Genomic DNA, 21,252 nt, shown 5'->3' with positions numbered 1-21,252 from the left:
GAATTCTAGAGTTCGATTCCGGCCACTTGGCGTTTTCTCTTCTGCAACTCCAATCTGGGGAATCAGCAGAAGTTCCAGATTGGAATTTGAACCGATAATGGTGATCAACAATTTAAGTAACACTGTTGATGGGAAAAGGTGTAAATATGCACGGGATTGAAGAAGCCTCATACCTGCTTTTGCTGTGGCATTGGACTTTTCTGAGGCCAGTTGTATCATCTCCAGGCAGGCTCTGTGGCACCTAGATAATGGATACGCAACAAGCTGAACCACCGTAGCTGCACCCCACACTTTGTTCTGGAGAATTACAAAGAACATTGTTTCTTTCTTGTTTTTCAGCGGTCTTCCTTTGCAGACGGCGCACAATGCAACGTTAATGCATTCCAGTGGGGGATCGGGAAGTTCCAGTGAATCTGAGAGTAGCTCTGAGTCTGATTCGGACAGTGAAAGCAGCTCCAGTGACAGTGAGTGCAACGAGGAGTCTCGCAGCGCGACCCCAGAGGTAAAGTTAAATTCAGTCCTCTTCCCGCCCAGCTCGGGTCTCCAGCATCAGCAATCAGTCAAATTTATTGAGCACTTACTGTGTGTGGAGCACAGTACAACAGCGTTGGTAGGCCCGTTCCCTGCCCACGAGGAACTTGCTCATTTTGTCTTATGCTGTCGAGTTGTCTTTGACCGATAGAGATTCCACGGACACGTCTCTCCCAGAACGCCCCCCCTCCATCTGCAATCGTCCTGGTAGTGTATCCAGAGAGTTTTCTTGGTCCAAATACGGAAGTGGTTTACCACTGCCTTAGAGAAGCAGCGTGGCTCAGTGGAAAGAGTCCGGGCTTGGGAGTCAGAGGTCATGAGCTCGAATCCCTGCTCTGCCACTTGTCAGCTGTGTGACTGTGGGCAAGTCACTTCACTTCTCGGTGCCTCAGTTACCTCATTTGTAAAATGGGGATTAACTGTGAGCCTCACGTGGGACAAGATTACCCTGTATCTACCCCAGCGCTTAGAACGGTGCTCGGCACATAGTGAGGGCTTAACAAATACCAACATTATTATTATTATTATTATTATTGCTTTCTTCCGCATAGTTAACTTGAGTCTCCGCCCTCGACTCTCTCTTGTGCCGCCGCTGCCCAGCACGGGAGAGTTTTGACTTGTAGCGGTTTGCCTTCCACTCAGTAGCCACTGCCAAAGCTAGGAATGGAATGGGTGGGCCTCTGCTTGACTCTCCCTCCCATAGCCGAGACTGGTAGACTACTCCAAACTCTCCAGGTGCGGTCCTGGGAGGGGAAGGAAATTGCAGTTTAGAGCAATTCAGCGACCTATTTGGTTGGAATCAATCAAACAATCACTCAGTCATAGTTATTGAGCACTTACTGTGTGCACAGCGTTATACTAACTGCTTCGGGAAGTACAGTATAACAGAGTTGGTCTCCTTGCCCACAACGCGCTTGCAGTTTAGAGGGAAAGACAGACCTTAATATAAATAAATAAAATGAATCGAAATGAAAATGAATCAAAAGAGCGACTACAGACAGGAAGGCGTTCAGATAATAGAAAGGAGATGCAAGAGAAATGGAACGGAGCCATCGTAAAGAGGATGAGGTAAAGGATTATAGGCCTGAGGGAAAGGTAAGCAAAGAGAGGGAGTTATACCTGAGGTAAAGGGGTTAAGGGTCTAAAGGGGTAATGTTCTTGTTAGGAGAAGTAGCGTGGCTCAGTGGAAAGAGCCCTGCTTAGGAGTCAGAGGGCACGGGTTCTAATCCCGGCCCCGCCACCTGTCAGCTGTGTGACTTCGGGCCAGTCACTTAACTTCTCGGTGCCTCAGTTACCTCAGCTGTAAAATGGGGATTAAGACTGTGAGCCTCACGTGGGATAATCTGATTACCTTGTATCTACCCCAGCGCTCGGCACACAGTAAGCTCTTAACAAATACCAACATTATTATTATTGTTGAGGCTGAACTAAGGCAGGAGGGAAGAGAAGCGTAGCTCGATCGTATTTGTTAAGCGCATACTGCCTGAAAAGCAGTGTACTAAGCGCTTTAGGAAGTACGGTCTAATAGAGTTGATAGACACTTGAAGGCTGCTGAGATATTTTTGCAGCATGCTCCTGGATAGTAAGGGAGTGTGTCTTCTTATGGCTAAAAAAGAAGGATAAGCTTTACTACCAATGACTGCCCTTGTAGATCAGATTGGCAGGAGTCTGGTTTAGGAAGTGGAGGTCTGTTGCATGACTTTAACAGCGAAATGGAATGTCTACATGTTGGCAACTGAGCGTGGCCGTATTCTAGACACAGGATTGTTTTGGAAGTCAAGTCTTATCCTTTTCATTCATTCGGTTGTATTTACTGAGCGCTTATTGTGTGCAGAGCACTGTACTAAGCACTTGGGAGAGTTCCTTATAACAATAAGCACATTCCCTGCCCACAACTAGTTTACAGTCTAGAGGTGGAGAAAGATGTTCATATAAATAAATAAATTGCAGTAAAAGTAAAAATGGGCATTATGTTTTCTGTGACTTAAAGCGTCACAGATGTGGCCCTCAAAGGTACGCTTTGACACATGTAAATTACTCTCAAGGAATGCTTCTATTTCTCCTCGGGGGAGAAAATGTTAGTCTAGCCCTGAGTGAAATTGCATGACCCACCCCCACCCCGCCTCCAAAAAAAAAAAATATCTTTGCAGAAGTGTCTCAGTTTAAGGCAGCCTTTGGATCCTCTAATGAATCTTCTCCACAAATAATTTGGTCACTGAAGAGAGGGCAGCACAGTTGAGTAGAGAGTGATCCACAAAGGCAGCATTCTGACCCTGGCAATCTGTGATGCTTTGGTATTACAACATGGTCGAACTGCCGGTGGTCTTCCCACTCTGGAGTTCAAGCTACCTGCCGGGAACAGGAGCCAGGGCGTAACCCTGCTCTGCACATAGTAAGCGCTCAATAAATACTATTGAATGAATGAATGAATGAGCCCTACTGGATACCTTTTCGATGGTATAAAATGCTAAAAGAATCTGGATTGAAATCTATTAGAAGTGATGGTTTCTCTCAAAGGGCACGTCTGTACTTCCAAAGGTATTTGATTTTGCAAAGAAAACGGGCCAGTATTCCAACCCCTTAACTCTGTCTCTTGTTCAAGTGAAGGTAGGGGACAAGCTGATTGGTGAGTGGGGAAACTGCAGATCCCAGGGCACGCTTATCTCAGGGCGAGCAAGAAATGGGAAGCAGTGTGGCCTAGTGGAAAGAGCACGGGCCTGAAAGCCAGAGAATTTAGGTTCCTGCCTGGCTTCGTCACTTGTCTACTGCTTTGGGCAAGTCACATAGATTCTCTGTGCCTCAGTTATCTCATCTGTAAAATGGGGATTAAAACTGTGAGCCCCATATGACACATGGACTGTATCCAACTTGGATTAGCTTGCATCTACTCCAGCGCTTAGCACAGTGCTTTGCACACAGTAAGTGCAGTGTGGCCTAGTGGATAGAACCCAGGCCCGGGAGTCAGAGGGCCTGGGTGTAATCCCGGTTCTGCCACTTGTCTGCTGTGTGACCTTAGGCAAGTCACTTCACTTCTGTGGGCCACAGTGACCTCATCTGTAAAATGGGGATTAAGACTGGTATGGGGTCCAATCCCCAACCCCCACAGGTATTGGGTCCAACCTAATCAGCTTGTATCTACCCCTGCGCTTAGAACAGCGTCTGGCACATAGTAAGCGCTTAACAAATACCAATTAAAAAAAAACCCGGGGATTTTTGAGCGTCTGGTTATCCTGCCCTTCCTTCCAATTTGTCCAAACCCCCCAGCTAACACTGTGGTTTGTTCCTGAGCTCGTCGCCTCTTTAAGACTTTTGGATGTTGTTTGTCCACTTGCAGCCTGAACCTCCCTCAACCAACAAATGGCAGCTTGATAAATGGCTGAATAAAGTGAACCCCCACAATAAGACAATTATCAGCAACCAAAATGAGACCCTTAGTGAAAGCAGTTCCCAACTCCCCAGCAACCAACAGGCAGAGGGACAAGGTAAAGGGAAGCCCAACAACAGCCTACCCCAGGCTGATGCCAAGGACAGGGCACTCCTCAGCCCCGTCCGAGAGAAGGCCCGGCCGCGAGTCACCCAGAAAACTCCAGAGGCCAAGAATTCCAAGCAAAAGTCGCCAGCTCACAATGAGCCGGCCTCCCAAAGGACTACAGGCAAAAAGCAGCCCAAAAAGGTAGAGAGGACTTCCAGCGTCGAAGATTATAACTGGCCCAAACCAAATAATACCAGCAGCACGCCCAAAGAGAAAGACGTCCCCGAGCCACCGGAGCAGCCGAAGGTCCGGACGAAAGCAGCCGTCGGGAAAACAGCCCCCAGGAAAGAACCGAGGACTAACATAGCCCTGGCTCCGGAGAAGAAGAAGTACAGAGGCCCAAGCAAAATCGTCCCCAAATCCCGCGAATTCATTGAGACGGATTCGTCGACCTCCGATTCCAACACCGACCAAGAAGAGATTTTACAGGTTAAAATGTTGCCTACTTGCCCCAGTTCGACCGGTACCGTTAAATCTAAGGAATCAAATAGCAACATCCTCAGTGTAAGTAGCTTAACAAGCAGCAGCAGCAACAGCAGCAACACATCGATAGATCAGACCGGCAACGACTTGGAAGAGCCGCTTTTCTCACCCATTCCCATTGTGCAAAATGAACTCCTCTCCCCTCTTCGGGAATACGAAGAGCTCAAATCCCTCTGGGTGAAGATAGATCTTAGTTTACTCTCCAGGATTCCTGGACAAGAGCCATTCGAGGCCGTGTCCTTAAAGACCGAGCCCAAAGAGAGCAGCACAAAGCACAGACGGCCGTCCCGGGACTCGCCCCCTCCTCCACCCCCTGAAAAGTCTTCCGCTAAATCCAAGAGGAAACACAAGGTAAGTCATCTGGCTGCCTCAGCCCCCCGAACTGGTGCATTGGCTCTTTGGGGTTTCCTGCCCCGGGTCTCTTTGCCAATGGGGTCGATAGGAGCGGCGGGGGAGGAATCCCACCGGTGACCCTGGTCAAACGTGGTCGAGCAGGGTCTTGCCTCTGAGACCGAGCGGGCTGTGGAGCTCCTTGCGGCGAAGGAGGTCCCAGACGTCCCGAAGGATCCCTCCCTCCTAGAACAGAATTGATCTGACTCGTCAGCTCTGCCAGGAAGTCAGTGCTTGAGCTAAATTTAGCTTACTTGTTTCAACTTTTCAACATCTTTCATTTTGCCCACGCAAGAATAATTTGGAACAGGAAATAAGCAGCTTTCTATATAGAGGCTAACCCAGGTTAGTTAGGAAATGAACACCAGCAGTGGAACGGCACTGTGGGATGGTTTTTAATTTTAGCCTCAAGTTATTCACTTGGGAAGATTTAACCAAAGTGGGCAAGTGGGAAGCGAGGGAGAAAGTGAAAGTTCCTGAGACTTTTTCTGTAATTCATTTCAGTACCCATGTCCCTAATCAGGGGTCCATATCACAGTTCAGCACTAGGTACGTGGGCGGATCTCCAGATAAGGACGATCATCAGATAATTTACCCATCTAACGGACATCTTTCACCACTGCTGCCATCCGAAACATCGCCGCCAGTAAAAGCCAGTGGCTGCCGGCCCTGAACGTTATTTTACTGTGTATGTAGAGTGGTGATATCTGCCTGCTGTTTTCTATTCCAGCAGTCTGAGAGCTCGGATCCTTTCACTGAGAAGAAACCACGCCTGGAGGAGGCCCCGACTTCCTGCCTGCTTCCACCTTGCATCTCGCCAATACCTAATCACAGGCTCACCAGCACAAAAGAGTAAGTTTTATTTTGCATAATTGGATCGTCCAAATGTAGAGAGGATTCAGAGAGCCCGGCACCCTACGAGGAGACATGATTGATGAAAGATGGAAATTGCTCACTGCGCTGGACTGGGGGTGGTGCCTGGTCGTGGCGGATGGAGCTGGAGGTCTGAAACCCAGCGTTTCTGGAGTTGTGGGCGGGGAATGTGTCTTTTCATTCATTCGTTCATTCAATAGTATTTATTGAGCGCTTATTATGTGCAGAGCACTGTACTAAGCGCTTTGAATGTACAAATCGGTAACAGATAGAGACAGTCCCTGCCCTATGACGGGCTTACAGTCTAATCGGGGGAGACGGACAGACAAGAACAATAGCAATAAAGAGACAAGGGGATTTCATTGTTATAGTTTACCCTCCCAAGTGCTTAGTACAGTGCTCTGCACACAGTAAGCGCTCAATAAGTACGATTGACTGACTGGAGCGTGGTTCCTAGTGCTGCTGGCGGAGGCAGGCTCAGGAGAGCACGCTGAGGAAAACCCCAGCCATTGGGCGCTCCTTGACCCTCCTCTGCCCTCCTGCTAACCATTTCCTCTTTTGAATGTTTCCTGGGGCCACGTGCAAGCAGAGCAACTTGAGTCACCAGAAACCCCAAGAAAGGGCCACTCTGAACCTGCCCCCCTCCCCCCAGTTGGGGTAGAATCTGATTCACGCACCTATAGGGCACTGATATGAAGGTCGCTTGCCTTGCTCTTTTGCTCAGACTGTCTAGAACCTGCCTTTTAGCGTTTTAAAATTTGGAACGCAGGGTCGTGTGTTGTTTTGAAGAAGCAGACCCGATCTACGAAAATAACTTTTAGGGGCTTGAATTGCTCCAAATTATTAACATCTCCTACGTAAAACTCCACCTCTGAAAGGAGGAGTTAGTGCAGTAACGGGATTCGAAAGTCTAACTCTGTTTTTGACTTTGAGAGACCCAGGAAACCGGTGATTCGGTTTCTCTAGCTGAAATGGGATGAGGCAGGAAAGGATTTCCAGGTGTCGTGTATTCTCCTTGCTGCTAAACTTGAATCTGGAGTGTCTCACACCAACCAGTTCAGCAGCTTGTTGGCAGTGCTGACACAATGTGTGATGGGTTCAAATTGCGAGAAAAACAGAGGGTTGGGGATAATCTGGAAAATAAAATTAGGTATAACCGTATTTCATTTATCTTATTCTTGACCCATTTCTACAGATGACCAAGAATGTAGGATAGTATTAATATAGTAATACTGAACTTGCCATTTGATCCGATGATGCTGTAGATTGGATTTAATAAGAATTGATACTCCCAAAGTCTGATATGTAGCTACAGTATCTATTCTCGCTGCCCTTGTGGTCCAATTTAAACTTTCCTTTTTTCTCTCTATGTTATAAACACACTTTTCCCCTTCCCTCGTTGCTCAGCATTGTGTTACTTTCAGATAATTTTTCAGGACATTAATTTTATTCTTGAGTGTCTGAAAGATCCTGGTATTTTCTGTTCTTTTATGTTCAAGTGTCTCTAAGCAAAATAATAATAACTGTTGTGGTATTTGTTAAGCACTTATTATGTACCAAGTACTGCACTAAGCAGTTGGGTAGATACAAGATAATCAGGTCAGGCACAGCCCCCGCCCCCCATGGAACTCACACTCTAAATTGGAGGAAAAATTTATTCCCATTTTCCAGACGGGAAAACTGAAGTACCGAAAAGTAAAGTGACTTGTCCAAGGTCACCTAGCAGGCAAGTGGAGGAGCCAGGGATTAGAACCCAGGTCCTCTATCAGGCTGTGAACCCCATGGGGGCCAGGAACTGTGTCCAACCTGATTATTTTGGATCAACTCCAGTGCTTGGAACAAAGTGATTATTATTAATATTATTATTATTAGGGGTGTGCTTTGCAGGGCTATCATGTTGATCTTGCGATGTGACTAACACTGAGTGTGAGGGTATGAAGGCAGATTTTTTTGAATGGCTCCAAATTTTCTTTCACACCTAGGAATGTTCTATTCATCAGCTCAGATGACCTCCAGAAATAAGCCAAAATTAAGCTTGAGACTTAGAAAAAAAGTACCCAAGAAGAAGTACCATAATATTAAGAACCATTGATCTCTTGAAGCCAGACATTAACTGGTACCTTCCATCTTATCCAGCATGCCATGTGCAGTATCGTATTTATCCCAGCGCTTAGAACAGTGCCTGGCACATAGTAAGCACTTAACAAATGCCATTATTATGAGAAGCAGCTTGGCGTAGTAGATAGAGCATGGCTTTGGGAGTCAGAAGGTCCCGGTTTTGACACTTGTCTGCTGTGTGACCTTGGGCTGGTCACTTGATTTCTCTGTGCCTCAGTTACCTCATCTGTAAAATGGGGATTGAGGCGGTGAGCCCCACAGAGGACATGGATTGTGTCCAACCTGATTTGCTTGTATCCACCACAGAGCTTAGTACAGTGCCTGGCACATAGTAAGCGCTTAACAAATACCATAATAATAATAATTATTATTACACTCTTGAGAGAGTACACTAGAGATATCAAACACAATCTCTGCCCTTAAGAAATTGAGATTGGTCCCTACCAATGTCCCCACTTTTTTTTTTTTTTTAAGAGTGATATCGTCTTATGAGGGCGAACTCAGAAAGCTATTTACTCCTGATACACCTTCATATTTTTATTCAGTATGTGTTTAAACACTTTAAGGAGCGCCAACCCCATCTAAAGACAAGGCTGGTAAAGGAGGAAGAGTCAAGGATTTTGCCTCACCAAGGAGAGGAGGAACAGCCTCATATCAATGAATGCCAGCAGGGTGTGGACATGAGTGAAGGTGGGAAGGGGAGAAATCTGCTGTTGAAAAGACAGCTAATTAAATGACTCCAACAGTCGTTTAATTCGAGGTCATTTAACAGTTATTTAACAGTCTAAAGGGTGGGAGCCTAGCGTACTAGAGCATTTTCATTCCCTGACAATTGATTGGCTTTCTCACCTTCCCACCCAAACAGAATAAACCTTGCATCCCAACGACTATCGACTGCCCCCGTGTATTTGCCAGGAACTTTGCCTGTGTTCTTCACAGGATTATAAATATAATTTAACTAACAATTATGTCAGCTGATTAAGCCATTCAGCCTGGGCAATTATTGTGATAAATTCATTCAAAATTAGAGATGCCTGCCATCAAAGACCAGTTTCTGAGCCTATTAGCAGCCCCAAAGCATAGTGACAATCTGTTTAACTGCTGATAACAATTGATTTCACAGATTATTGTTTAACATCAGCGATTTGGCATAAATTTGCTGCAGCTAAGATGCCCAAAAGTTATCAACTTGATTTTAATTTTTTTTGTTCTGAAAAGGAAAAAGGGCCCATATTCATCTGCACCTTATGTAAGCAAGCAGATTTTGCTTTTTTGTAAGCTATTTAATAATAATTATTATTATGGTATTTGTTAAGTGCTTACTATGTGCCAAACACTGTTCTAAGCACTGGAGTAGTACAAGGTAATCAGGTTGTCCCTCATGGGGCTCACAGTCTTAATCCCCATTTTGCAGATGAGGTAACTAAGGCACAGAGAAGTTAAGTTTCTTGCCCAAGGTCACACAGCAGACAAGTGGCTGAGCCGGGATTAGATCCCACGTCCTCTGACTCCCAAGCCCATGCTCTTGCCACTAGGCCATGCTGTTCCTTATTATTTGTCAAGCACTGTTCTAAGCGCTGAAGTAGATACAAATTAATCAGGTTGGACACAGTCCCTGTCCCACGTGGGGCTCACTGGCTTAATCCCCATTTTACAGATGCGGGAACTGAGGCACAGAGAAGTGAAGTGACTTGCCCAAGGTCACACAGCAGACAAGTGATGGAACCAGGATTAGTACCCAGGTGCTTCTGACACCCAGGCATGTGCTCAATCCACTAGTCCATGCTGCTTTTCTCCATTAGGCCTCGCTGCTCTGCGCTCTTATTCTAAAAATTATTTACATAATATGCTCGCCCTTCATATCTGTGGACACACTAGTACAGCTTCCTAAAATGCCCCTCAACATAACTGCTCCAGCACCTTTTTAGTATTTAAAGCAACTCCTGAGGAGAAGCTGAATCATGAAAAAAAAACCTCAGATTCTGCCAGTCTTTCAGAAGAGGCACATTCCAGTGGTCTGGGCCCTGTCACAAAAAACACCCCCATCAGCTCCCCTTCCCACCTTTCTCCAAAATAAAACCTAGAGAAAATGAGGGCAGATGCCTCAGATGCCTAGGCCTGCTGTGGGACTGGCATCATGTGGGACTCAGCATCCGTGTATCAGTGCTGTGCACAGTGTGAGTGTTTGGAAAATGTTATTACTATTGCTAAATATAAGGTGAACCAAACTAAAGAGATCTATTCAGCCCACATCAAAATTCAGAATGGTGTTCCTTGATCTGCCAGGGTTTGTATGATTGCTTCTGCCCTCTCTGTCCAGAAAGAACCCTCCTCCAAGTTGTCCTCTCCCCTTCCTGTCAGTCAGTCGTATTTCTTGAGCTCTTACTTGGGAGAGTACACCATAACAACAGACACATTCCCTGCCCACAACGAGCTTACAGTCTAGAAGGAGGATACAGTCTCACACACCCTCTGTGGGTTCCCTCAGGACAGACCCTGGGGGCTGCTAGAAATGGGCAAGACTGCTACAGCTGACGACACTATAGTAAACCTCGGCATAACCATATGCATAGAATGGGGAATCTTCGAAATCTCTGCAATGATTTAGCTGGTGCCACAGTGGCGCTTTCATACAGCAAAGAATTTTAGTCAAGGACCACTTTAATCAAGTATCATAACTTTCTTGAAATTGCTTCTCCATGGAAATAACAATGAAAAATCTGTTGACAGATTTTTTAAATTAATTTTAGTCAATTAAGGTATTAGCCAAAACGTTTTAAAGAATTTTGAGTTCCTCCACATGACTGAAATTGATATAAAGACCACAATTATGAAACAAATGAAAGAGAGAGGATGACAAATGTTATTAAAATCGGCAAATTTGTGCAACACTGCTGAACTGGAACGAGAAGATGGTATTGACTGCCACCAGCATCAGGCCGCTTGACTGCTTGTTCGTCTTTGATTTGTTGCCTTGAAATATCGTAAATCTATATTTTCTGACACTGACTGAAATTGACCAAGAGAAAAGCATAAATTCTTGTTGACTTAATTTTCTATTGAAAATTTTAGTCAATAATAATGGAAAGTAAATGCTTAGACGGTGCAATATTAGTGATCAAGAAAGGATTAAAATTCTAGTAATCTTCATTGGCCAGGCTAAGACAGTAACTAAAATAAAAATCCATGACCAAATTAGCATGTGAATCGGAAGACTGTTTTGTTGTTTCCCTTCTGCAGCCTCTGTGCATTTGCTGGAAAATATTTAAGCCAAATAGATAAGCAGCCTCAGGAGCTTGGTAAAATGATTCAAAGTGTACTGTTTAAATAGGGTTTCAACAACGAGAGACATCGGATTTGGCCTTCGATATTTCCAGGGACTTTAGGTCAAGTAATGATTGTGTTTTGTAGCAGAGGCAAAACTTGCCGTTCGTCCAGATGCCGTGCTTTATGACTTGTCTAATTCAGGTTATCGCAGTATGCAGATCATACAACCGCATATATCTTGAGATCATAGCCTTCCAGTCATAGTATTTTGTGTCATTTAACAGGTGTTTGTGTAGCTAGATTACTCCACCAAAAAAAAAAAAGGGGGGGGGAGGAACCTTCCCACAAAAGGGGTAGGGTTACTATTCATTCTATTAACCTTAAAAATGTAGTTAGTTGCATTTTCAAAAGGCTGCAAATTGTACGCAGACTACTGTGTTTTACCCTTTCGCTTATCACGGCTTCCATTTCCTAGACAGAAATTTACTCTTCAGCATGCGTGCATACATTGGAAGACCATCATCGGTAAAAGATGAAAGCATTCATCATACTAGCTACCAATATGACCTTAAATATCATTGTCTTGGTGAAACAGATTTGCAGCGAATGGAGAGAACGTTTGTAAATCCAAACTTTCTTCTGTTTTCAGAAGTAATTCTGTCAAAAAGATGACAAAGAAGAGAGAAGAGAAGCTGTTCCCCCCTCCGCTCTCCCCACTGTTGGATGAACCCGTGCACCGGAGACACAGCATGGAGAACAACTCCTTCTGTCCGGATAACGGTGTCCTCAGTTCTACAGCACCCCCCAGCTCATCTTCCACTTCTAAACACAGAAAAAATGAGAGCAAATCTTCTAATTTCAAAGGTGTTTATGTAAGTATTGAGGTCCCCTCCCCACAAGCTAGCAGAAATTAACTCGTTAAGCAAGGCTCCTCACTTGGCTTTTGCTCCCATTTCCCTTTTCGCTTCTTCTCCATTGGATTTTGACCTCCTCAAACGGTTCTCAATTGTGTTGGGTTACCCCAACCCTACTTAGCGGATAAAGAGTTCCGTGCATTTTGCAGGGGAGAAGCAGTGTGGCCTGGTGGAAAGAGCCCGGTCCAGGAGTCAGAGGACCTGGCTTCTAAAATCTGCCCCATCACTTGTCTGCTGTGTGACCTTGGACAAGTCACTTAAGTAATCTGTGCCTCAGTTCCCTCACCTGCAAAACGGGGATTCAATACCTGGTACTTGGACTGTGAGCACCATGTGGGACTTGATTATCTTGTAACTACACCAGTGCTTAGTACAGTGCTTGACACATAGTAAGCGCTTAAGAAATACCATTATCATTATTATTATTGTTTTGCATCTCGTCCTCTCGTCTCCCCGACTCCTTCTGGAGTCCGATATTATCCTATCACTTGGTTTCAAGCTGGGAGAGCAATGCGCACACCTTCTACCCGGATCAATGGCAAAATGAACTACACGTGTAAACCAATAAACAGCCCTATGTAAACAGCAGGGCCACTTCCCCTCAATCCCTTTTAGCTGGTTTATCAGGTTCTGAAGAGAGGTAAGGATTTTCTTGGTGGAAACTGCTATAATGAGTTTGCCTTCTTAGGGGTTACCCATCATGAGTTTACCTAAGCTGAATACAAAATTTTTAGACTGTTAAAAAATTGCATTTGATTAAATACCTGTTTCATTCGGTGACATAAAATCATGAATTCCAATCTCCTTTTCTTCAAACTCTTAACCCTTTAGTAGCTCTGTGGAGTGGATCCATGCAAGTTAGCATGCAAACTGAACCAAAGGTGTAAATGGGGTCACACATGGAAGCGATATGTAAACATAGCACTAGATTAATTCGGTGTTTGCTGTCGAAAGAGGGTGATCATGAGGCTCATAAATTGCCACAGTATCTTAATTTTAACCTTAAGCTGCACTTGTTTTCTTCCATTTGTTCTAGTAGGTTTTCTAGTCAAAGCATCTATTTAAACTTTGACCCCTCCACAAAGCTAATAAAAGCTCTTTTTCACAGGAGGAAGAATCTCACAATAGGCCAGCAAGTGGCCTTCTTGAAAGCGGTCAATTGGAGATGACTATTTGGTCTACAGTGCCCACCCTGTCCAATGGAAGCTCTGATTCCAGAAGACCTAAAATCTCATTTGATGACATGTGAGTTTTCATACACATTTCCGTTATTTTCCTTTATGCAGGAGGCTTCGCTTTTCTAAGTCCTGAATTTGGAAGGCTTCAAAAGCTATTGTCCAGAATAGAGCCTCAAAACAGATATTCTTAAACAGGGAAGAAAAAAGTCCATGCATCTTCTGAAGATGATATGTCTGTCATAAAATCCCTCTCTACTCATAGACTCCCTGCATTCAGGAGAACCACTTAATTCACAACATGTGTGAGGGATATTACTTGCCAAGTGCTGAGAATGATTTCTACAAAAAGGTTTTTAAAAAGATGGACTTTCAATCATTTTGCTTACATAATTTTAAATAATTTAAGATGACATTAGTTGTGGCATCTATTTGGCTCATGGCTAAGTAATGCAGTGAGCCCAGAAAACCCACCTGCTAATCCCCAAATGGGCTGAGGGAGGGGAACTGAGAGAGATGAGTTGAGGATAATCGATGGTATTTATTGAGTGTTTACTGTGTGCAGAACACTGTGCTAAGTGCTTGGGAGAGTGCAGTGCAACTGACTTAGCAGACATGTTCCCTTTCCATAGCAAGCTTACGTTCTAGAGGGAGTTTATGGTCTAGAAGGAGTTTACAGTCTAGAGGGGGAGGATAATACCGACCATACAGGCTTGTGAGACAGAGAGGATGTTGGTGTTGTCTACAGTGATGGAAAAATCATGGGGAGGACACGGTTTGGGTGGGAAGATGAGTTCTGTTTGGACATGTTGAGTTTGAGGGGTCAGCAGAGCATCCAAGTTGAGATGTCCCAACGGCAGGAGGAAATGCGAGACTGCAGAGAAGGAAAGAGGTCAGAGCTGGAGGGGTAGATTTGGTAATCATATGTGTAGAGCTGATAGTCAAAGTTCTCCAAGGGAGTGGGTTTAGATAAGGAATAGAAGGGGACCCAGAACTGAATCTTGAGGGACTCCCACAGTTAGAGGGTGGGAGGCAGAAGAAGAGTCTGTGAAAGAGAGAGAGGAGTGTCTGGAGAGATAGGAGGAGAACCAGGAGAGGACAGTGTCAGTGAAACCAAGGTTAGAATGCTTTAAGGAGTGGGGGTGGTCCACATGTCAAAGCCAGCTGAGAGGCCAAGAAAAACTAGGATGGAGTAGGGGCAGTTGAATTGTTTTTAATGGCATTTATTAAATGCTTAAACTATGTGCCAGGCACTGTACTGGGGTAGATACAAGGTAATCAGGTTGCTCACAGTCTTAATCCTCATTTTACAGATGAGCTAACTGAGGCACATAGAAGTAAAATGACTTGCCCAAAGTCACACTGCAGACAAGTGGAGGAGCAGGGATCCGGACCCAGGTCCTTCTGACGCTCAGGCCGTGCTCAAACCATTAGACCATATTGCTTCTCCACTTTGGCAAGAAGGAGTTCAGCGGTGGCCTTAGAGAAGGCAGTTTCCATGGGGTGGAAGCCAGATTGGAGGCAGGACCCTTGTCCCGTTTTCCTTAGGCCAACTGACCGTAGGGGCAAGAGGTAAAGGAAATTAGCAGGAGAAAAGGGAGGAGGAGGGAGCGATGGGAGGCAGGGAGAACTGGATCCAGAGAGCACAAAGGCTCTCCCATTCTCCTCCTTTCCCCTGCACCTTGGAGCCAGAGAAGTGCACTATCCTAGGTGCCAAGTTGAAGAATGGGGGTGAGGAGGAGAAGGGTAAGCCAATGCAAACAGGGGAAGCCAACATCTGTGGGAGCTGATCGCCAAAAGGGCACAAACCCAAGTGCACAGGTGACGCAGAAAGGAGAGGGAGAGAGGAAATAAGTGCTCAGTCAGGGAAGCCCTCTGGGAGGAGATGTGATTTTTAATAAGGCTTTGAGTAGACAACTCATCTGTCCTGCCCAGGGTAGCTGCAACAGGTGAGTAACTCAGCCACCCCAACTGAGAAGGGCAAGTGGCCCTGTGGCTCAGGTTTAGGGGCTGAAGGGGCCAGCTCCACTGATAGGGCAGGACTGGATGGCACCCAAGCTCTCTTCCCCCTTGTGAAAAACAAAGTTACTGGTTTTCTACTGTTGCCTTGACAACCACACCCACTTTGTGCGTGGAAACAAACTGGCGTGGGCCTTTCAAATCACAATCACTGGGCCATAGTGCAAAACAAATGGGACCCCCCTGCCCTCTATCTCACTATGGTGGCTGACCATATTTAGGAACGTTAAAATGGTATTATGAAGACACAGCCTAATTTAGGTTATTTTTTTGACTATGAATTCCCCAATACATTTATAATAACTTGCAGATTAGAAATCTGTGTATAGAAAACAGATAGAGCTGCAACAGGTGGGTAAAGAGGAAAGAAAGCCATGACCTTTAGTGCCTTGCAAATAAACATCTATTGAGACATTAGGCTAGAAATAATATGACTATTTTTCCCTTTACGTTTCTCCACTTGTTTCCTTCTTTTGCTTTGAGGTTTCTACCAAAGTTAAATCCCAAATCGTATTTCTTTTTTGTGTAGAAATTTATGATAGAAAAGTTCTGAAGCTCTGATCTATTTGGAAACAGGCGAATGCTCCCATTTTGGTATCTGATGCATCTTTCTGTGTGGTGGCTTGTCATAATATGAGTGGATGTATTTGTCATCATGTTTCAGGGTATTGTGTCAAGATTTACAGCAAAAATATTTAGACAATTTCAGTCTTTTAATCAAATGAGGAAAAGCATAAGCACTGCCATCTGAAAGAATGAATGCCTTTTGTTTGTTTAGGCTACACAATGCAGATTATTACATGCAGGAGGCTAAGAAACTAAAGCACAAAGCTGATGCACTGGTAAGTTTCATCCCTCCTGCCTCCCTTTATCTATTTATGCCTTTGACGAAAACGTATCCTAAGTAAGCTGCCATTAGCCAGACCAAGTCTCGCTTTTCTTTCAATCTGCCCCTTCGGACAAAAGGTGACTGGAACTATTTTGTTTCTGAGACTAAGCATTCTGACTCAGTTATACTTGCAGGCCCCTGACCGGGCTTGAGCAGTCGCTCAAGTTCCTCAGAAATTACTCTACACTTTTCTTACAGGCCTGAAGCTTGGGGTTTGGGTAGGTCACCCTGATTATCAATGAGCAAGTCTTCTGCAGCTGGCATCCCAGCCTGATAATTTAAGCCTGGCTGAATAATGAACTTGATCATGGAGAACACTAATGTGTGTGCGCAGAGGAGACTCCCAGAAGCCAGTCGGCAACGGCTCTTGCAGCTGAATGACCTTTTAAGAACACACGCACGGTTCTGACATAGCCTGCCTGTCCTCTGCTTACAAATATTTACCCACTCAGGCTCACGATGACCTAAACATGCTATGTCATTCTGCATTTCTTTCTGGCCCGATTCTTTCGGAGAGTGCTGACCTGTCTTTCATCTCCTCACCTTTGACTAAGCCCTGCACAATGAGGGGTATTTCTGAAGCAGAACAAATATGAAAAGGCATCACACATCACGTTGCCTGCAGGCGAGGCTTTGTTGTCATATGTAGTTTGACATCGAGTGTGATCCTGATGGAATGCCAAGCCAAACACGGCAGTATAACTTGTTGGCAACTAACTCCAAATGCCGACGAACCCTGCCTTGTTCCACTGTCGGTGTACATTTTTTTTTTTTTTGGTTAAATAATGTTGCTCAGGTATTAGCTGCAGCTACACGATTGTTGTTTTTTTGATGGTGTGAATTGTCACAAACTGCCCAACTTGATTATCTATTACCTACTCCAGCACTTAGTACAGTGCTTAACAAATATAACATTATTATTATTAATAATTATTATTATTTTTAAGTAGCAGTAGTAATGTCCAAATGACCCAGGTGCTCATCTCTCAATGGATTACGGAACGAAAAGACCATTTTCTACTTGAAAGAAAGCCACTTTCAAAATTCAGATTTTCAAGAATAATGTTGGTATTTGTTAAGCACTTACTATGTGCAGAGCACTGTTTCTAAGCACTGGGGTAGATACAGGGTAATCAGGTTGTCCCATGTGAGGCTCACAGTCTTCATCCCCATTTTACAGACGAGGTAACTGAGGCACAGAGAAGTTAAGTGACTTGCCCAAGGTCACACAGCTGACAAGTGGCGCGATCCGGGATTCGTACCCATGACCTCTGACTCCCAAGCTTGAGCTCTTTCCACTGAGCCACGCTGCTTCTACGGGGGGGATGACGAGGGAGGGGAGACTAGTGAGGCTTGGAGTCTGATAACTTGTGAAAACTGTTGTATTAACGGAGAGGAAAAAAGGTTTTGGGTTGTCGATTAGTTTTGGGTGAGAGACTGAGTTTAGTGCGAGTAAATACTTACATAGCTCTTCACAAAGGCTAGAGGATGGTAATCCATTGGTTGGAAATAGGAGGCACAGTTGTGTTAGGCAAGTGCTTATTTTGTGCCTAAGCATGGGATAGATCAAGTTAAACAGATTAACAGGGCTCACAATTCATTCAATAGTATTTATTGAGCGCTTACTATGTGCAGAACACTGTCCTAAGCGCTTGGAATGTACAAATCGGTAACAGATAGAGACAGTCCCTGCCCTTTGACGGGCTTACAGTCTAATCGGGGGAGACGGACAGACGAGAACAGTCTAAGGGGGAGAGAAAACAGGTATCTTATCCCCATTTTAGTGAGCGGGTCTTCTGATTCTCAGTCCTGTGTGTGTCTATGCACGCTCTTTCTCTCCTCCCCGCCTTCCAGGCCACACTGCTTCTTTGTTTTGAAGAGAACCGTTTTAGCAGTACAGTAATACAGATCACTATATTTATCATTTCATACTTAATCGGTTGTTATGGACAACTCCTCTACCACCTTGTAAACTGATCTGTTCCATTACGTGAAAAATATTTGGATTGAACATTTGAATAGCTAAAGCTATATCACTGGCTCTTTTACATATTAGTGGAATTCTTACATCCAGCTATCAAAAATTGAAAATGTTAAATACTGTTATAAAATACTCACTATAAAAATGTCATCTATAATATTCATTACCCATAAAAAAGAAATCAGTATGTCTAAGTCAGCTTAATCATGACCATTATCATGGATAAATCCTTTTGCAATAAAATTCTAAAATAAAATATTTAGTGGTGCTATATTTTTAGCTTCCTGACACTATTTCTGGGCATCATTTACAATATGCGATGAGATTTTTGTCAACAGTCTTACTACAATTCTCATTTTTCATGACAAACGGCAACAGCGTGACTTACCTTCGCACGTGCCGGTGCCCAGAATGACTTCTGAACCACGGAAGATCCGAGCTTGCAGAGTTATTGGTCGAAGTACGGTTCGGCTTAATCGGTCCCCTCATTTTTAATGAGCCGTTGTCCCTTAGGAAATAGGCAGGTTCCCCCCCCGTTGGAATTCCTCCAGGTTTATCTGAAATAAAGAAGGAACCATCATTTTTATGTTGTTTTCATATTTCAGCTGGAGAAGTTTGGCAAAGCCGTGAATTATGCCGATGCAGGCCTCTCCTTCATTGAATGTGGCAACGCTATGGAGCGAGATCCCCTAGAAGCAAAATCTCCATACACCATGTACTCAGAGACTGTAGAACTCATCAGGTTAATGCCCTTTCTGTGATCGTTTTTGTAATCTCATTTCAGTCATAATTAGAACCTGCTATGTTTTAAAAAATATCATTTCAACATATTAATGGTTTGTCCAAGGCATCTTTATCTCAGAAGTCATCATAATTAGTTCTTGCCATTTTAGTAATGTCACGGAAAATTTATAATTGATGGACACTGCTTTTATAAATTATCCCCTTTAGAGGTTATAATGTGAGTGTTATAATTTGCAATATTCATAAAATTAAATTTGAAATGTAGTGGGTGGAAGTAAAGTATAGTAATTTCACCGTTTGGCAATGACACTTGTCTTTTAAAAGGTGTAGTTTTATCATTCAAAACATTAAAGTGTGTCCATCAGGATTTCTATTATAAACGCTATTTTCCAGGAGCTTATAACTTGGCTATAAAAAATTGCTGCAAACTGAAACTTGGCATTTAAGGTCACAGCTGGAGAGTACCTTTTTTGAATCCAGGGCAGGGGCAGGAAGACAGGAGAGAGAATAATTAACTCCAAAATGGGTTATCTTCATTTACTTTTTTTTTTAATGAAATCATCCCGGATTGTTGGTTTAAACCATGGAGTTATCCTTGTGGTTAGCTCTAGAGAACAACAATAACCAAATTAGTATTTGAAAATCAACCGATCGTATCTGGAAAATCACTGCTCTAAAATAGTTTTAATTCCATTTTTCTTAACTGGGCAAAGCATTGGTTTGTTTTTTTGTTTTTCCCTATCACAGGCTGTTATTTCAGTAACCCTCCCGGTCTCTCAGCCCATAATGCTGTTCATGTTTTACATTGTGACTAAGCATGTATACGTAGAAGATGCTGCTTCATTTACCAACCAACAATGGGCAAACTTTAGCTTGCATGCCATCCTGGTGTGCACTCTGTAAGATCAAAAAAAAAGAGGGAACTAAACAAGCAAAATGATGTTCCCAGAGCATCTGCAGATCCAAGTGAACCCCTCATAAGTAGGGCAAGTCAAGCAAAATCTCCATACCTTCTTCATGCCACTTTGCCCATGTCAGAATTCCACCACTCTGCTCTGCCTTCACTGACACACAGGAAGGGGAGCAAACCCATTGGCCAATCCCCGATATTTTCGGATTCAGGTGTTTCGGCCAACATCTTTAGGCATTTGGAGTTCAGGATAATGTCTACCTGGAAAACTAGGGTGGGATCTGTCATTCTCTGGGTCACATACGAAGCAGTTGAAGATACACTAACTAGTTGCTTCCGATGTGAATTGCAAGTTGGCAAATGTAATGCGAAGGTAGTTTTTAAGTGGTGTGGAAGAGGTTTTTTTTATTACTCTCCCCCCTGCATTATTTTGGCTGCAGAGCGAATCCTATTTTCTTCATTTCAGGGATTATAGTTGCTCTGAGACTTGGGTACCTGCCATAGAAATGTATCTGGGAAAACAATTGGGGCATCACAATGACTTGATATTTCCGGGACCCAACCATCAGGATCAGGTAGCTTTGTGGCATGATAAAAATGCCTTTGCTTAATACTGTAGCTGACAAGAGGGGACACATATCAAGTCCACAGGCCCTTCCGTTCGAAAGGGTCCGTTCAGCTGGACGGGAGCAGTTAACAAAAAGCAAAAGGGATAGAGAGCCGAGACACTAGAGGGAAGTCCTGTTAGCAAGCAAACGGGTGGCTGCAGAACGGTAGGAGCCTGCACTCCATTACCTCCTTGCAAATGAGAATTCATCAGGGCTGCCTGCATACCTTTAAACTTTCTTATGCAACGCTGAACCCTATTACTTATTCTAACACAAGTACCTGTGAAATTGCATTAAGGCTCAGAACAATGATTTTATGCGATGAATTGATTTTCAAGAGCCTAAATGCAGGGAATGAGGTCTGTTCAGTTAAGGAGGAAAAAAAAAAAAACCCAGGACTCCTCAACCTTTTATCACCCCAAATGTGGGACAGGAGCAATTGAAAAGAAAGGAAATAGAAAGTATACAAACATATAAATTAATGGAGGCAGAATTTAAAAATCAGTGAACCTGACCTTTCCTCTCTTCAGATCTCTTTCCAGAGAAGATATCTTAAAAAGACTTTCAGGTGAGATTAGGCCGGGCTTTTTAAATGTGTTCTTCAAACCCCACAGTGCTACAAAGTCAGACCTAATTGCACGTTATTTACTTCTTCTGTCATGAACAGAGCTGAGACCGACATTTTTTTTTTCTTGCTCACTCTTCATTGAAAACTAATAATGTTGCTCAGGTAAAACGTTCCCAGAAACATTATTTCTGCAGCATTTAGAGACTCAAAATATTTCACAGCATTTTCCCAGAAAAAGGGCTCAGGATTC

At 43.9% G+C, this 21,252-nt stretch overlaps 1 protein-coding gene and 1 non-coding gene across 7 annotated transcripts in view; one reads left to right on the top strand and one right to left on the bottom strand.

Moving 5' to 3' along the window:
• Positions 1 to 21,252, top strand: part of AFF2 (AF4/FMR2 family member 2) — a 626,935-nt gene that overhangs the window by 590,811 nt on the left and 14,872 nt on the right. For all 6 annotated transcript variants that reach the window (XM_039912362.1, XM_039912363.1, XM_029067285.2 and 3 more), the window contains 7 exons: positions 340 to 502; positions 3,866 to 4,897; positions 5,667 to 5,788; positions 11,844 to 12,066; positions 13,217 to 13,353; positions 16,081 to 16,144; positions 18,778 to 18,914. In XM_039912362.1, the coding sequence (XP_039768296.1) occupies positions 340 to 502; positions 3,866 to 4,897; positions 5,667 to 5,788; positions 11,844 to 12,066; positions 13,217 to 13,353; positions 16,081 to 16,144; positions 18,778 to 18,914 (1,878 nt within the window). The remainder of the gene's footprint in view (positions 1 to 339; positions 503 to 3,865; positions 4,898 to 5,666; positions 5,789 to 11,843; positions 12,067 to 13,216; positions 13,354 to 16,080; positions 16,145 to 18,777; positions 18,915 to 21,252) is intronic.
• On the bottom strand, positions 1,147 to 1,284 carry LOC114813025. Its single transcript, XR_003760636.1, has one exon. It is a non-coding gene; the product is annotated as a small nucleolar RNA SNORA7 (small nucleolar RNA).

The sequence above is a fragment of the Ornithorhynchus anatinus genome, chromosome 6 (assembly GCF_004115215.2).
Source record: "Ornithorhynchus anatinus isolate Pmale09 chromosome 6, mOrnAna1.pri.v4, whole genome shotgun sequence".
NCBI lineage: Eukaryota > Metazoa > Chordata > Mammalia > Monotremata > Ornithorhynchidae > Ornithorhynchus > Ornithorhynchus anatinus.
The sequence above is the reverse complement of the archived record's forward strand: the minus strand, read 5'-3'. Positions and strand labels throughout refer to the sequence as shown.